This window comes from Felis catus, chromosome C2 (genome assembly GCF_018350175.1).
Source record: "Felis catus isolate Fca126 chromosome C2, F.catus_Fca126_mat1.0, whole genome shotgun sequence".
Classification (NCBI taxonomy): domain Eukaryota; kingdom Metazoa; phylum Chordata; class Mammalia; order Carnivora; family Felidae; genus Felis; species Felis catus.
The window spans coordinates 65,642,455-65,660,503 of record NC_058376.1 but is presented as its reverse complement, the minus strand read 5'-3'; the positions used below and the strand labels follow the sequence as shown (position 1 = coordinate 65,660,503).

General features: G+C 40.2%; 1 protein-coding gene and 1 long non-coding RNA gene across 11 annotated transcripts in view; one reads left to right on the top strand and one right to left on the bottom strand.

Moving 5' to 3' along the window:
* The window catches only part of CFAP91 (cilia and flagella associated protein 91), a 96,278-nt gene that overhangs the window by 13,873 nt on the left and 64,356 nt on the right, over positions 1–18,049 (bottom strand). For all 10 annotated transcript variants that reach the window (XM_019839805.3, XM_045036988.1, XM_045036985.1 and 7 more), the window contains 6 exons: positions 13,441–13,557; positions 12,022–12,093; positions 10,338–10,484; positions 8,641–8,862; positions 4,078–4,226; positions 3,401–3,492 (listed from right to left, as the gene is read on the bottom strand). In XM_019839805.3, the coding sequence (XP_019695364.2) occupies positions 3,401–3,492; positions 4,078–4,226; positions 8,641–8,862; positions 10,338–10,484; positions 12,022–12,093; positions 13,441–13,557 (799 nt within the window). The remainder of the gene's footprint in view (positions 1–3,400; positions 3,493–4,077; positions 4,227–8,640; positions 8,863–10,337; positions 10,485–12,021; positions 12,094–13,440; positions 13,558–18,049) is intronic.
* Positions 4,225–16,447, top strand: LOC102901087. Its single transcript, XR_441124.3, has 3 exons — positions 4,225–5,028; positions 5,792–5,891; positions 13,896–16,447. It is a non-coding gene; the product is annotated as an uncharacterized LOC102901087 (long non-coding RNA).

Genomic DNA, 18,049 nt, shown 5'->3' with positions numbered 1-18,049 from the left:
TTTGTGGGTCTAGTTCTGGGGTTTCTATTCTATTCCATTGGTATGACCATTACTTTTTTTTTTTTTTTTAATTTTTTTTTTTCAACGTTTATTTATTTTTGGGACAGAGAGAGACAGAGCATGAACAGGGGAGGGGCAGAGAGAGAGGGAGGCACAGAATCGGAAATAGGCTCCAGGCTCTGAGCCATCAGCCCAGAGCCTGACGCAGGGCTCGAACTCACGGACTGCGAGATCGTGACCTGGCTGAAATCGGACGCTTAACCGACTGCGCCACCCAGGCACCCCAACCATTACTTTTAATTGTCTATCAGTCATATTGCTTTTCACCCTTTCCTTTAGCTCACTTGCTGTGATTTTGTCCTGTTCTTTCATCTGGGATATATTCTTTTATCTCATTTTGTCTAACTCTGTGTTTCTCTGTGTTAGGAAAGTCAGCTGTATCTCCTGCTCTTGAAAGTAGTGGCCTTACAAAGAAGAAGCCCTATAGTGCCCTGCAGTGCAATTGTCCCATGTTCACCAGAACCTGGTGCTTCAGGGGTATCTCCTATGTGTGTTGCATGTGCCCTACTTTTGTGTCTGAGTCATGTTTGCCTCTAGTTCGGTCATCTGCAATGGCTCTTTTTGCCTGTTGTGGGCAGGGTTTGGTCCCTCTGTTGTAATTTGGCCAGTCTGATGTTGCTCTGGGCTAGATTTGGGTCAGCTCAGATGTTTGCTGGAGCTGCAGGGTGCTCTCTCTGGGTCGACCCCTGGGGGGGGGGTTTGTTGGGTGGGTGAGGCCTGCAGTCAGACCACATCTGCCCATTGCTGGGTCCACAATTGAATTGGTGTGTGTGTGGTCATCTTCCCCTCTTTCTGGAGTAGGAGTCAGGCGAGCAGTGCTAGCCCATTGGGGCTGCTTGTACAATGCCAGGTTTGTGGCATTACTCTCGATGGACTCCTGCTGAGTGAAACAGTTTGGAGAAGGTGAATCCACAGGAAAACACAGGGGTGGGGTATGTTGTTAGCAAGCTAAGTGAAGAGTGTGTATGCTGTCCTGGTCCTTATAGGTGTCCATTTATTGAGGAAGGGAATGATTGAGGGAGGGAAATGGCACCCGTCAGCTCTTTTGTTTTCGGATCCTAAAGATCCTTGCCCCCAGCACACGTTCTGACATTAGTAAATAAATCTTCCCATACATTCAGACTGCTGCTTCTATGCTGTATCTCAGTGGGGCTGTATGTTATGCTGTCTCTTTAAGGGTGGAGACTATTTCCTATTGCTCTCTGGCTCTCCTAGAACTAAGCCACTGATTTTTAAAGGTGTTGAGCCCTATTGATTATAAAATGTGTGAAGTTAAGCCCCTCTGGTTTTCAAAGTCAAATGTTACAGGGATTCATTTTCCCACTGTGGGTCCCCCTTCCCTAGGGCACCTGGTATGGGGTCTGCTCCTCTCCTTTCTGCACATTTGCAGTGTCTCGCCTATGGACAGTCTCATGGGTCAGTTTGGTTCCTGACCATGTCTCCACCCTTTCTACCATTTTTGATGTGGTCTCTTCTCCACATTTAGCTGTGGAGAGACCGTTCTGTCAGTTTTCAGGTCATATTCTGGGTTATTTACACTGATGGGTGTGTTATCTAGGTGTATCTGTGGGACAGGGTGAGCTTAGGATCTTCCTACCTAGTCATCTTCCCTGTAAGTCATTTCAGATAAATACATGTGTGGTTGCACCCCTCTCTGATAAACTGGCACCAATAGTCTAAAAGCTCCAGAAGAGTATTCTCTTTGTAAGACAAAATTTTTTCCCCTTCTCTATTGACTACAAGCATCAATCTTCAAAACATGCCTCTTTTGACAAATAATAAGATATTTATACTTGGCTACAGTCCTGGAAAAAAAGAGAAGACATCTGTAGTACAGGCAGAGCAGCAGAGTAGATTTAGGACCTTCAAGCATCCCAATTTTCCAATACCAACCTTGCATGTGTCCCACCTGCAAATGGCTACTACAGTTTGAAAATCCCATATTGTCAGCATTTGCTTTATGTTTAAATTTATTTATTTTTTTAATTTTTTTTTTCAACATTTATTTATTTTTGGGACAGAGAGAGACAGAGCATGAACGGGGGAGGGGCAGAGAGAGAGGGAGACACAGAATCGGAAACAGGCTCCAGGCTCTGAGCCATCAGCCCAGAGCCCGACGCGGGGCCCGAACTCACGGACCGCGAGATCGTGACCTGGCTGAAGTCGGACGCTTAACCGACTGCGCCACCCAGGCGCCCCTAAATTTATTTATTTTTTAAAATTTTTTAATGTTTTATTTTTGAGAGAGAGACAGAGTATGAGCAGGGGAGGGGCAAGAGAGAAAGGGAGACGCAGGGCTCAAACTTGCGGACCGTGAGATCCTGACCTGAGCCAAAGTCAGACTGAGCCACCCAGGCACCCATTTTATGTTTAACTTTTATTTATTTATTTATTTATTTATTTGTTTGTTTGTTTGTTTATTGAGAGAAAGTGCATGCAAGTTGGGGAGGGGTAGAGGGAGAGAGAGAATCTTAAGCAGGCTCCACACCCAATGTGGGGCTCGATCTCACAACCATGAGATCATGACTTGAGCTGAAATAAAGACTTGGCTGCTTAACTGACTGAGCCACCAAGGTACCCCCACATTTGCTTTATGTTTAAAAAAATAAAATCAGGGGCGCCTGGGTGGCGCAGTCGGTTAAGCGTCCGACTTCAGCCAGGTCACGATCTCGCGGTCCGTGAGTTCGAGCCCCGCGTCAGGCTCTGGGCTGATGGCTCGGAGCCTGGAGCCTGTTTCAGATTCTGTGTCTCCCTCTCTCTCTGACCCTCTCCCGTTCATGCTCTGTCTCTCTCTGTCCCAAAAATAAATAAACGTTGAAAAAAAAAAAAAACTTTAAAAAAAAATAAATAAAATAAAAATAAAAAATAAAAAAATAAAATCATAAAATACACCTCTTTTGGGAACTTGGGAAGTTCCTCTTAAAAGAAGGTTTGGCTTTTGATGGTCTGTCACACTAACAAGAACTGCACCCCATCTATACTAGAGATGGTTGTCTTCTGGAATCAGACAGCATGAAGAAAACTTGACAAGCTCTAAAATAAGAAAATTCAGTGATACTTATTTTAAATCTCGGGATATTGAAAATAGTTTATATCTTTAAAAAATCATAAAGTGAAGCACTTCCAGTGGCTTACCTTTTTCTTAAAAAATTTTTTTAATGAGAGAGAACAAGCAGGGGAGGGGCAAGGATAGAGGGGGAGAGAGAATCCCAAGCAGGCTCCATGCTGTCAGCGCAGAGCAAGATGGGGGCTTATCTCACAAAGTGTGAGATCATGATCTGAGCCAGTATCCAGAGTTGGATGCTTAACCGACTGAGCCACCCAATCACCCCCGGCTTACCTTTTTCTTTGACAAAGTCCTTTTGGACCTCTGGGATCAGGAAACTATAAACCAACTCAGCAACAATCTCCTCTGACTGAAGCTGAGTTCGACTAAAAAATTAAAAAAAAAAAAAAAGAAAAACAACAAATTGTTTCCTTTGTTGCCTTACTTGAGCTACTGATTTATACTCAGTTTTTTCTTGCTTGTATAAGAAACTCCACTGTTCAAATCCCACCACTGCCTTTTCCTTGATTAAGTACTCTGAAATCTTACACTCCTGATGGGCTTGTTAACTCCATGCAAATTTAGATTTGACGTTGTCCTCCATTTAGCCTGCTTGTCGGAAAGGGAATGTTAGAGATATAACTTATACAAGAAGCCAAAAACTTTGGGGTGAAGTAATATTGCACATACTTATTCACATTGCTTTCATGCTCTGTGATATTCTGAAAGTAACTAATATGGAAGTGATCCAGACTACAGAGGATAACTGAAAATTCTATTTCTAGCACTCCTGCCATACAAAGGTCCAGGCATGTTGACTTCTGAAGAGTTATGCAGTTAAAGCAATGGACACTGAAACAGGAGTTATATACTTGTTTCTCCTTGGTGGTAAAATCATAAGCTCTTGAAGAATATGTATGAGTAACAGCAAATAGACTATCCATTCTGCCATCTGTTCTCTCGGTACAAACCGGCTCTCCATTTCGTAAGCAATGTCATTGATTTCCTCAGCCATCTTCTCAATTTCTGCCCTGGCTTGTTCTTCTGCAGTATTCTCTTCGGTATTCAGTATTATGTCTTCCAGATAGGAACTTACAGTACTTTGGTGAACTTTAACCACCTGCAAAACCAAAAATACCCCCGTTACCGAGAACAGGAATAAGTAAATAAGATCCAAAAAATGCACGAACATTGGTTGACCTTTTTTTTTAAATTTTAGCACATCTATTTTGTTCGTTAAGTCAACAGTCCCCTGGTTGATCATTCCTTTTGTTTTGTTTTGTTTTGTTTTGTTTTTTTAACTTTCTGGTCAGTCTGTTTTCTAGTCCGCCTACCTGCCCATTCTTGGCAGCCCCTATCCATCTAGCCCATTTCAGAATTATGGGTCTTACTGAGGGTGGGCAGTACAGCACTGCAGAAAGATCACTGGCTTCAGTCAATAACCTCGTGGATCCTGGCTTTATTCTCACCAGCAGTGTGACTTGATCAAACTGCCTGGCTGTGGCAGAGACTAAGAGGTATTTCCCAACGTCCTTTCTCTCCTTCCTCTTACATAACAGAGCCCGTGAGCCCACAAGTGTCTAGAATAAAGACTATATTTCCTAGTTCCTGTAGTTCTGGTTGAGGGAGTACATGCAGAAATAATTTGTGCACTTTCTAGGAAGGATTCTTAAAGGGAATTTGTTTTTTCTTTTCTCATTTCATGGGGATGTAATGCCGGAGAACCAGGAATCATCTTAAACTGCCATGAAGGCCGTGCCTTAAGGACAGAAAAGCAGAAAGCTACAAGGATCCTGGAACTCTGATGAATTTTTGAACTATCATACCCTGGACTGCTGCTGCTTTAAGCTTTCTGAAATTGTGAAATAGAACACACATTTAGAAAAATGCACAGTGATAGATGTACAGTGTAACGAATTAAGGTAAATCCAGTACCCACGCAGCCACTGTGAGAATTCTAGGAGGCTGCTATTGGTTCTTCCTGACCACAGCCCCTTTCCACTCATGCTTTTATGGAAAACACTCCCACTTCTCTACAGTTTTGCTCCTTAAGTATGCAACTGTAAACAGTACAGTTCAGTTTTGTCTGTTTTACCGGTAGATGCACAGGAAGTATCATAAGAATCAAGTGTGCCATACTTAGTTTTATATGCATTCTGTCTCAACAGATTTTTTTTTTTAATTTTTTTTTCAACTTTTTTTTTTTATTTTTGGGACAGAGAGAGACAGAGCATGAACGGGGGAGGGGCAGAGAGAGAGGGAGACACAGAATTGGAAACAGGTTCCAGGCTCTGAGCCATCAGCCCAGAGCCCGACGCGGGGCTCGAACTCACGGGCCGCGAGATCGTGACCTGGCTGAAGTCGGACGCTTAACCAACTGCGCCACCCAGGCGCCCCAGATTTTGAGCTTCTTGGGGGAAGGATACCTTTCTATTTTGTGTCTGAATATTTCTTTGCACCTGAGATAATGCTTTGGGACTCAGTAACAACTCAGTCCCTGTTTTTCTTGAGTGGCACTGCAGCAGGACTCTGAGTATGTAATGTTTAGTGTACCTACGCTTGTAAAACACCAAGTCCATAACCTTAAATCCCTAGACCTTCCCTATGGATGAGACCCAATGACCAGTTTAATACAGTATCAACCAAGCAAACAACCAACCAAAATATATTTGCTGACTGTCTTAGGTGCAGAGATCTATGCTGGTGTTGTGGAACAGGCCAAGGGATATACAGTATGCTTGCTCTCACGGAGCTCACAGTCTTCTTCAGGAAGCCAATGATACAGGTGAGTCTTATAACAGTTCAGAGGTGGCAGGTTTAATGTGGCCCACCTCTAGCAGTATACGCACTTGTGTGTTTACATGTATCTTTATAAATGTGTCAGTTTCTGAACCCGTTTGTGTTTGTATGTGCTTAAATGAAAAAGGAAACATATAGGTGGCTGTATGTGCATTTACATGTGTTTCTCCATGTCTTTGTTAATACTATATACCCTGCATTGTGCTTGTCAATGTCTTTGAATATGTGCATGCAAACATGTGTCTGTGTTTCAATATGAGTCTATGACTTTCTGTATCTACATTTCTCAATATATGTTATTTTTCTGGAAATACTTAATGTATACATTTCTGGGTTTTGGTATATTTATGTGCAAGCATATTTGTCTTTAAAAGGGCCATATGAAGGGAGATTAGGAATTTAAATGATGGATGGTATTTGAATCTGAGGTCCACAAATAGATACACTGTTTACATAAATGGTCTTTAAATCAGGCTGGGAGGGTCATCTTAACCCTTCCTAGAAATGGATGACATTTCCTGGGGTCATTCCCACTTAGAACTACCTTCCTTGAAGCTCTTACCTCCTTCTTCCTTTCTGTGTTTTTTTTTTTTTTTTTTTTTAATTTTTTTTTTCAACGTTTATTTATTTTTGGGACAGAGAGAGACAGAGCATGAACGGGGGAGGGGCAGAGAGAGAGGGAGACACAGAATCGGAAACAGGCTCCAGGCTCCGAGCCATCAGCCCAGAGCCCGACGCGGGGCTCGAACTCACGGACCGCGAGATCGTGACCTGGCTGAAGTCGGACGCTTAACCGACTGCACCACCCAGGCGCCCCATCTGTGTTTTTGATCATACTGGTTTCTGTACCCCTTTCCTTTTTATTCTCACCCCAGGTTGATTCTTCTCATCCCAGCTGTTTTTTCCTTAGTGATATTAGGTAGGGGTAGTAAGTTTTGCCGATAATTTCTAAGTCTCAAAAAGCAAATCTTTTTGAAGCAAAATGTGTTAGGATGGTAGGAGGCTAGAATATGGATTATAGGCTCATACACATTATAGATGATCTGCCACTCCAGTTAAAAAGCTGCATTTGACTACATGTAACTCAAAACTTAAGTTGTATAGAAGGAGAGCAATCTGTTTGGTTTAAAAAAAAATTGAAATCCACACAGAAAATACTATTCACAAATCAATCCTAATTCTATGAGAATTGGGTAAATCCTGAAAATCTTAGATCAAATAAGATCTCAAACGGATGCATATTTTTTAACTGAGGAGCTCAAAAGTATGCACACATACAATTCAGACAGTCCTCCTGGACAAGAAATTCTTTATGTTCCAAGTTTGCTCTTTCTCTCTGTCCCATGTGTCCCACATCTAGTCCAAGGGAAACTCTCACACAGCCTTTGCCTTGACATATTCTGGGTGTGCTGGCCACCCATACAGCCTCATCTGTGTCCACCTCCAAAGCATCTGGTTAGCCCAGCTCCCCTCCTCTCCATTCCTAGGGGGTCAGACACCCTAAATGGAAGAATACTTATAAAGCTCTCCAGTGACTACAGAAAAAGAAACCAACCTCTGGGTGTATTTTGGTGTCTGTGTGTGTTGGCAGGGGGATAGCACAGCACAGTCCCTTTTAAAGAAATCTTCCTCATAAATCCCCTCCAATTTTAACACTTGAGCTTTTATATTTTTTTATGTTTTTTTTTTTTTTTTAGAGAGAGCATGAGTCGGGAGGGGCAGGGGTGGAGAGGGAGAGAGAATCTCCAATAGGCTCCATGCTCAGTGCAGAGCCCAAAGCGGGGCTCAATCCCACAACCCTGGGATCATGACCTAAGACAAAATCAATAGTGAGATGCTCAATTGACTTTATATCTTGAATTTATATCTTGCTCATTATGCACTGGTCAGAATTCTAATTTACCAACCTGGTACTCTAGTTTGTATTTTTTTTCTTTTAAGTTTATTTACTTTTTTTGAGAGAGAGAGAGAGAGAGAGAGAGAGAGAGAGAGAGAGAGAGAGAGAATGAATCCCATGCAAGCTCCCTGCTATCTGCAGGGAGACTGGCATGGGGTTCAATCTCACAAACCATGAGATTATGACCTGAGTCAAAATCAAGAGTTGGAGGCTCAACTAATTGAGCCACCCAGATGCCCCTCTTGTTTATATCTCTAGCCAAAACCTCTTTTAAATTCCATCTTGTCTATCCATCTGCTGAAATGACACCTCCACTAGAATGTATCAAACCTAATATAAATCAACTTCCTGTTTCCACCCCTGCCCCTAAACTAATTCCACTAATTCCACTCGGAAATAGTACCATCATCTTCCCAGTTACTTAAGCCAGAAACTATACATCTTCCTTGACTTCCTGTTTCTCATTGGCCCAAACTACTTCAAGAGCCTCCTTCCTGATCTCCTGTTCCCACTCTGTCTTCCGTCCAAACTGTTCTCCACACAGCAAGCAGAGTAATGTTTAAAATGCGTCACTGGGCCTCATATGTTTCCTTCATGAAGCTTACTATATTTTCTAATTCTACACATAACTGCATGTTATCTAAGTATTTAAGCCCTAGAAGAAAAGGGACCATGACTGGTTTCCAACTGTGCCTAGCATATCGCAGGAACTCAATACATATTTGTAGAACGCGATGAAAAACAAAAAACAAAAGGCATTTCATATCATGAGTTTCATTTGGTTTGACTCAGCTCCATACACACAAGCAGCTTCCAGACATCCAGCTGCCCCACTTACCTCCTTAAATATCTGGTCCTCCTCCCGCAGGCGCCTTTGCTCCACTTGGCGCCGACCACTCTCCTCAGCTTCTCGCATCCTCCGCTGCCGCTCGGCCAGCATGGCAAAAGCATGGATCCTCCTCTCTTCCTGTAGTCTCACCAGCTCTTTGGACAGGAAGTCAAACATGTCTGCCAGAACCCTTCCTTCCAGTCCAGCCAAATGGTTTTCAACCAGTGACACCTGAAAAACATTTTTAATGATACAAATTCTACTACTCACGATGATTTGTAAGGAGGGTTGCTGGACTAGCCAGAACTCTTGGTCACTTCACTTTCAGAATGCACTCAGTGTTTATTATCACTAGGCCAGCCCCATCCCAAGTGTTCTTACTATGAAAACTTAGGATACAAACTTAGACATGAGAAAGTGGATTGCTCAGTCCGTCACTGATAGATTATAGTCCTCAAATTATGAGGAGGACTTAGCAAAACATTTCTATTAGTATCCACACAAATTGGTTTTTTTTGTCTTTCATTTTTATCCAGAAGGTAAAGTGCTTCTATCTTCCCAGACATGAAAGGAAATGTTAAGGTTTTTATTTAAAAAATTTTTGGGGAGTTCAATAAAATAGTGTCCCCTAGAAATTCACTCAGATACCTTTTAATTTTTTAATGCTTCATCCTTTGACACAAGTTTGGGGAATTTTAAGATCCTGAATAACATGAAAGTAGAAAACTGTGGTACTTTTTATTCTTTTAAATAACTTGAAAGTCATTAAGAACGATCTTTGAAACAGAGTAGGAAAAAGCCTACAGGGCACTTTTCCATCCAGTTCCTGGGTCTTCCAGGACATTGTGTTCCCATCTGAACAGAAGTGCATCCCAGCTCTATCATTTGCAGGGCTCTTCTTCTTTCTCTGGTCCCTCTGTTGGGTCTCACAGCCTGTGGCTTTTTTCCTCCCTCCCCCAAACTGAGACCATCCACAAGCCTGATGTCATGTAAAAGCAATAATGTACTCATTTCTAAGCTGCTTACCATTTGTGCCCAATTCCACACGGCACAAGCATTAATGTGCATTACTAAGGGTGGGTCATAATAACTTCACTTTCATATAGCACTATACTGTGCAAATTGATTCTTTTTCATATTGATTTATGGATTAGTGGGAGAGATAGTAAAAGTGTGTCCACTCTGTAGTCAGCACCATTAAAAACTCTATATATAGACAAATGCCAGAAGAAAATAGGAAAAACATTTACAGTTGTTGGGATAGAGCTGCAATTACCAGCTGTTGTCAGGTGACACTGATGACATCACAGAATACCATGAGATATTAACATATTTAATATGCAGTTTAACCAGCCTGAGCTATGTACAGCTCCAACACCCAAAGTGCTGATATTTTAAAATAAATCTCATGTCTTTTTTTATTGCATTTATTATTTTTTATTCTGCCAAGCTCCCACTGAAATTTGGTAGAGTCACCAAATATTTTTTAAAAGGGTTTTTTTTTTTCTTTTTTTTGTTTTTGCAAATATAAGATCATGCTCAGTTCAGTGAGGGCATAGCCCATTCCATTTCTGGACTGCAGCAGCATTGTTCCAAAGTGCTGACTGTGATAGAGTGATGGGATTGGGGGGAATGTTTCTTTTTTGTCATTTCATTTACTATTATTATAATGCCACTTGTGCAATAATAAAAATCCGGGAGACAACCTTGTGCTCATGCAAGTTCCTCTGTCGCTGTAAGGCCAGGGTCACTTGCTTCTCAGCTTTCTTCAGCAGCCTGTCATCTTCTTGTAGCGCATGGCTGGTGCGCAGCTCCTGGATCAACTCCAGTCGCTTTTCCTTGCCTTCAAACATCTGTATCAAATCAAATCAAAAAGAGACTTGCAATTAACGTCCCTTGTGCAACACATCAGGACTCATCCAGGGACTGGTGAGGCACTTGTGAACAGTGGGTTCAGTCCTGCGTTCTGGGACTACAGGGCAGGGGTGCTCCAGAGAGCTAGAGGTCAGCTCCCTTTTCTACACCTCCAGCTGCTTAGGTAGAGAAAGAGCTTAGTTATCAGTTGTTTACTCATTTCTTAAAATGTCTCTCGAAGACAAGGTGGTTACTACAGGAGTCATATTAAACTAGAACTGGAGCGCCTGGGTGGCTCAGTTGGTTAAGTGTCCAACTCTTGATTTCGGCTCAGGTCATGATCTCACAGTTATGAGACTGAGCCCTGAGTGAGGCCCTGCACTGGGCATGGAGTCTACTTGGGATTCTCTCTCTCTCTCTCTCTGACCCTCCCCAACTTGAGCATGCATTTGTGCACATGCAAGCGCGCGCACACACACACACACACACACACACTCTAACATAAAAAATTAAAAAAAAAGGAAACTAGAACCGTCCCCTCATTTTCTGTGCTCCTTCCCTAAGATGCCTGAGGATGGTATTTTTCATAGCCATGTTTTCTTTTCCAAGAGATCTGCCCCTGGTTTGTAATACGGAGTCAGCTGTGACATTTTTCTGGGGAAATTTTCAAAGAGAGTAAAGAATAATGCTCAACACAAGATGCTCACCCAGCTTCCCAGACTTACTAATTATAACTGAGTCTCTTATGAGTTATAGCTGTGTGAGGAGAAAAAAATTTTTTGCTGGTGCTTTATATTAGTCCACTTTAAAAGTGAAGTATGTTTGTACAAATAATGTGGTGAAAGCTTTATAGTCAGGAAGACCAGAGTTGAATTTGCTAGCAGTTAACATAATCTCAGACTCAAATCACTTGCCTGTAAAATGGGGCAACTGATAGAAAAAAAGAGAGATGATATAAGTAAAGCAAAGAAAATATAATGTGAGCTTATACTATGGCTTTAAAACTGTAGTTATTATTACTTTGCTATTTATTATTCAGGTGTTGCTAGCTATATGCCAACTCAAGTAATTATGACTTTGTGGAAAATTAGGGAATCCACTTGGTTTGTGATGCCTTAGTAGTAAAAATTCAGGGGCACCCACTGACTTAGTTGGAAAAGCATGACACTCTTGATCTTGGGTCAATGAGTTCAAGCCCTATGTTGGGTGTAGAGATTAAATAAATAAACTTTTTTAAAAAATCAAAATTTAGGTAGGAAAATGGCTGGATTTGGCAATTCTAAGGAAGATATTAATTTCACTTTGCCCTGGTTACAACTGTGACCAACAGCAAGCAGGTCCTTTCTCTCTTTGACACTGTGCCACCCACTTGGGCAAACTGGAACAGAAGGGAATGGGTAGGTAACTTGAGAGTATAGAGTTCCAGAGGACAGCAGGGTGCCAGAAGGAATTCACCCCAAGGAACCAAGCACATATGCGTTCTATAAATCCATCCTCAAAGGAGAAGCACAGGACCAGTGGTTGGACCCTACACACCGTGTTCTGAACGACTCTTCCCCGGAGTAACTTTTGAAGGTAGATCACAGCCATCTCCATATCTTCTTCTTCCTAAAAGAACAAAGTGAGAACCAAGCAGCTTGAGAAGAGCAGCAGCCAGCACGAAATATTTTTTGAAGACTCAGATCAAGCAAAAGGGACTGTGCTAGATGCCAGAGACTTAAAGAGAAATAAATGAGGTCTATACTCTCATTGAACATATAGTATTTTAAATGCTACTGGATTGTTAAAATTCATTCTTTTATAACGATAAGACATCATTACAAATCATTTCAACAGCAAAAAATTCATGCTATCCCTACAATTTAAGCCATTTTCATTTTTCTATACTCCTTTCCAGCAAAATCTTTCTTGAAGCAACAAGTATTGCTTACACCATCACTTTTGTAATAGTTTTTTCATGTTTGATCAAGAGTAGACAAGGAATAAAGCTAGTTTGTGTCAGAGTCTAGAGTAAGGTGTTTCTCACAAGAATTTAGATAAGCTGGTAAAATCAAAATGGACAAGAATAGCCATCTACAAAAATCACCTTAAATAACTGTGTCAAAAGCAGAAAGCAGAGTCTGCAAATCTAATTAAGGTGCCTCTAAATGCAAAAGTAGGCATGTCTTTCACACACGTGAAAGACAATGTGTTAACCACAGACAGTGATTGGCATAAAGTCTAGCAAAGGGGATGTCCAGAAGCACATCCTGGCAGTCCCTCCACGCAGGTGACCCACCAGAAGCCCTAATGAGATCTCCTGTCAACTCCCCTCCCTCTGACAACCTTCTCAGTACAATCTGGCTTCTTGTGAGAACTGCCCTATCCTGGGAGATGATGGGCTGACCTGCTAAGAGGAATGCCCCCATCTACCAGGCAGTTATCCTTCGGTCAAGCAGGACGTTTGGATTGTGGCATCTCTAGCAGTTTCTTGGAGGTGGGGGCTGTCTAGTCTGAGTCAGTCCTAAATCCTGACTGACTCTGGTACCTCACCCAAACACAGTTTGGAGATCTACGAAGGTGAGGTATGACTCTGGTCAAGGTGACCTCTTTGAGCCAGTCCTACCTCAGAAGCCAACCTGTCCTCATGACATCTCTGGCACTTCACTCCTCTCTGACACCAGCTGTCATCAGCCACCTCCCCATGTGGGCAAGATGATTATAGTAACTGATCATCATTCAATCTTCTTTTTTTATTTGACATACATGAGGATTACCTTCTGATGCCTATTTTTCTTGGAAAGATTTTGTTGTGCTTATTCATGTGTGTTTGATGTTTGAATCATAAGAATAAATGCCATATAAGTCATATCCTGAGAAGGTAACCCTGTTAAATTAGGTTTGTTTTTAACTCAAAGTATCTAAGAACAGACAGCAATACTGAATTTAGCATTTCAAATCAAGTTTCAAACTTACATTGGAACTCATTTCCAAAGTTGGAGTTGGAAGGCGAGGTTGAGGTAGTGACTTTCTGTGAAGAAAGCGCAGAAGTTTCTTTGGTTCAAGAACTTTATTCTTCTTATCCAATATTGCCTAGAATAATAACACCAAGTAGTGTCATTCTTTACCTTTGCATTTTCTTCCACTACCAGATCTAGGCCACAGTTCTGAAGATCAATCAGAAATTATCTTCTCTATGGTTATGCTTGGACAGTTTGAGAAAGTCCAAACCCAGGTGCTTCTGTGACCCAAGGGATGTTATGATATTCCTAAAGATCAACTAACCATTGGATAAACATGGCACATATTCTAGGTTTATCCATTTTAATCAAAGATTTGGAGGACTTAAATTATTTTTTTTTGAGATTTTAAAAGGTTCTCTCATATGTATGCCATAAATGATGGAAATATTTGATGTTTTGTTGTTATAGGGGAATTGAGGAGCATTCAAGGGCAACTGTCTCAAAGTGAGGAGCTTTCCTTTGGCAGTGAAGGCCTGCACATCATGATTCTTGAAAATGAACTTGTTTCCTTGTGAAACAGTGTGTGTGTTCTGATTTCAACATACGTTTTATTTGTTTTACTTTTGATCACCAAAAGTCCCCCAAATTATATGTAACATAGGATTTTGTTCACTGGTTCTATATTCAGCCACAGGAGGGGATACTTTTAACTTAAAAGTATCAAAAATTCTAATCTCCATCATTTAAAAATCATACTTTAGAATCACATTTTTCTGGGGCTCCTGGGTGGCTCAGTTGGTTAAGCATCCGACTTCAGCTCAGGTCATGATCTCACAGCTTGTGAGTTCAAGACCCACGTCGGGCTCTGTGCTGACAGCTCAGAGCCTGGAGCCTGCTTTGGATTCTGTGTCTCCCTCTCGCTGCTGTCTCTGTCTCTCAAGAATAAAATAATAGAATCACATTTTCACCACATAATTTTTACATTAGTTTTCCCACAGAAAACATACAGAAGTGATAAAACAAGCACAAAGCCAAAACTTGAAATTAGTAAAAATATGCAAATTGAGTAAAATTTGAAACCATATGAAATTACTGTGGTTGTAATAGAACCTCTGAGTTTCTACAAAATAAAACTGACACAAAATATATATAACAGCTCTAATATATAACAGCTTTACAATAACCACAACTACTGAATCAATAAAAGCAACAGCAATCAAAAAAATAATAATTCTAAACACAGGCATCTCTTCAGTGATAGGCCCTAAATAGCACCACATGAAACCACTTTAAAACCAGTCATTCATAATATGTTGGTATCGATCTGGGAAAACAGGCACTCACATACACTGCAGCAATTAGTACATCATTTATGCAAGAAATTTGTCAATATACATCAAAACTATAAATGCAGGCATATTGTGGGCTAGCAATTCCATGTCTAAGAATTTTCTTCTAGATATGTTCACACATGTACCAAATTATATGCAAACAAGATTACTCAATGCAGTATTACTTTTAATACAAAAAACTTGAGACAATATAAATAACAAGAGGGGATTGGTTAAAATATGGCACATTTAAGCAATGATATATCATGCAAAAAATAATGTAACATAATTATGGGATGATCTCCAAGATATATTAAATAATAAAAGCACAGACAAAACCATGTGTATTATATACTAACATTTGTGTAAAAAAAAGTTTAAAAAGATACTTGGAACCACATAGCTGGGAGACAGGGATAGAAGGTTTACATTTAATACTCTCATAGAACTCCTGAATTTTGAACTATGTGGATATTTTTCCCAGTCAATAAATAAATTCTAAATATGAGAGAAAAGAAAGAAAAAAATCAAATTTTGAAAAAAAGCAATTGGATTTTTACAATTAAAAATGTTTGGTCAAGAAGTCCAATCAAAAGTATAATAAAACTAACAAAAATATTTGAGAATTTCTTCAATCTCAGTCTTATCATTGTCTTGAAAAATAAAGTTCCCAGGGAGAGAGAAAGGAACATGAATGAATATGAGAATATCAAGGAAATGCTCTTACCAAACAATACATTTTAACCTGCTTAAAAGACAAACTGGCTAGGCAACTGAGTTTAATCCATAGTTTTCATAAATGAAAGAAAGAACTGATTGTTACACTCTTTTAACCTACTTTAAGATGTAATTTGACAAATCTTCAAAAATATATTCCAACCTAAATTACTACCAAGAATAGCCTGAAAATATTGTACTGTGGAAATTCTTTTATGCCATTCTAGATATTTTTCTTCCATGATTACTGTGACATAGCCCGTATTTTTTAAACCTTATACCACCTGTACCTTCATGTTTCTATGATTCTGAATTCTCAAAATAATGTTAGCCATAAGACTAAAAGCAGATACACTGTCTGGACATAAACCTGATATTTTGTGATTCTCTTCAATTCAAACCAATATTCTAAACTAACAGACTCCATACAATGGCATCTCATCCCAAATCCAAAAGGACATATAAAAACAAGGACAATAAAATAATGTGAATCCTATGACCCCATCAGCTACAACAAACATTAAACACAGCCCAATGTCTAGCCAGATTAGAATAAATCCCACATTATGCCTATTTACTTCAGTTCCTATTGCTTGATAACAGATGTCAGGCTATCAAAAACATTAAAAGGTATTCCAAAGGAAAGGGGGAAAAAAAACCCACAAAAACACAGTCTAAAGAGAGAAAGCAATCATCAGAACCAGATTCAGATAGGACATAAATGTTGGAATTATCAGACAGAAAATTTAAGATAACAATGATCAATATTATGATAAAGGCTCTAATGCAAAAGGTAGATGACATGCAAGAATAGATGAGTAATGTAAATAGAGACAAAAACTCAAAGAATCAAAAGGATAGAAATCAAAACACTATAACAGAAATGAAGAATGCCATCAATGGCTCATCAGTAAACTCCACATAGCTAAAAAAAAAAAAAAAAAAAAAAAAGAATCCAGGAATTTAAAGATAGGTCAATAAAAACTCCTCAACCTGAAATGCAAAGAGAAACAAACAAATAAATACAACAAAACATCCAAGAACTGTGAGACAATATCAAAAGAGTAATGTGTGCAACTGGAATGCGAGATGGAGAAGAAAGAGAATGCAGAATAAATATTTGGAATAATAATGGCTGGAAACTTTGCTAAATTAATGACAAACACCAACCTACAGATCCAGAAAGCTTAAAAAAACGCAATGAAAGACACATACCTTAAACACACACACACACACACACACACACGCACACGCACACACAAACACCACAGTCATATAGTATTTAAATTAGAGAAAACCAAAGACAAAGAAAGAAATCTGAAAGAAGCCAGAGGAAAAAACACCTTAGCTACTGAAAAACAAAGATAAAAATTATAGTGGAATTCTAGCCAGAAACCATCCATGCAAGAAGAGAATGGAGTGAAATCTTTGAAGTGTTGGGGGGAGGAAACCCCACCAACCTAGAATTCTATACTCAGTGAAATCATTATCCAAAAGTGAAAAGATCACAATTTTATACTTAACTGCTTCAAAGGAGACTATCAAGAAAGTAAAAAGACATCCCACAGAATAGGAGGAAAATCTGCAAATCATTTATCAGATAAGGGTAGGCCTCAGAATATATACAGAACTCCTATACCTCAACAATAGACATTAAAAGTAATGTCTATAATAAACAATTAAAAGACAACCCAATTAAAAAATGAGCAAGGAATCTGAACAGACATTTCTCCAAAAAAGATATACAAATGAAAGGCACATGAAAGATGCTAAATTTCATTAATCATTAGACAAAAGCAAATTGAAACCACAGTGACATACCACCTCACACACACTAGGATGGCTATAATAAAAAGATGGGCAGTCACAAGTGATGGCAAAGATATGGAGTAATCAGAATCCTTATACATTCCTGGTAGGGATGTAAAACAGTGCAACCACTTCTGAAACAGTCTGGCAGTTCCTCAAAAAGTAAAACATAGTTGGGGCGCCTGGGTGGCGCAGTCGGTTAAGCGTCCGACTTCAGCCAGGTCACCATCTCGCGGTCCGTGAGTTCGAGCCCCGCGTCAGGCTCTGGGCTGATGGCTCGGAGCCTGGAGCCTGTTTCCGATTCTGTGTCTCCCTCTCTCTCTGCCCCTCCCCCGTTCATGCTCTGTCTCTCTCTGTCCCAAAAATAAATAAAAACGCTGAAAAAAAAATTTAAAAAAAAAAAGTAAAACATAGTTACTATGTGATCCAGTAACTCCATTCCTAGATCTAGAGCCAGGAGAACTGAAAAACTTATGTCACTCAAAAATCTGTACACAAATGTGCACAGCTGGGGCGCCTGGGTGGCGCAGTCGGTTAAGCGTCCGACTTCAGCCAGGTCACGATCTCGCGGTCCGTGAGTTCGAGCCCCGCGTCGGGCTCTGGGCTGATGGCTCGGAGCCTGGAGCCTGTTTCCGATTCTGTGTCTCCCTCTCTCTCTGTCCCTCCCCCGTTCATGCTCTGTCTCTCTCTGTCCCAAAAATAAATAAAAACGTTGAAAAAAATAAATAAACAAATGTGCACAGCAGCATTGCTTAGATAAAAAGG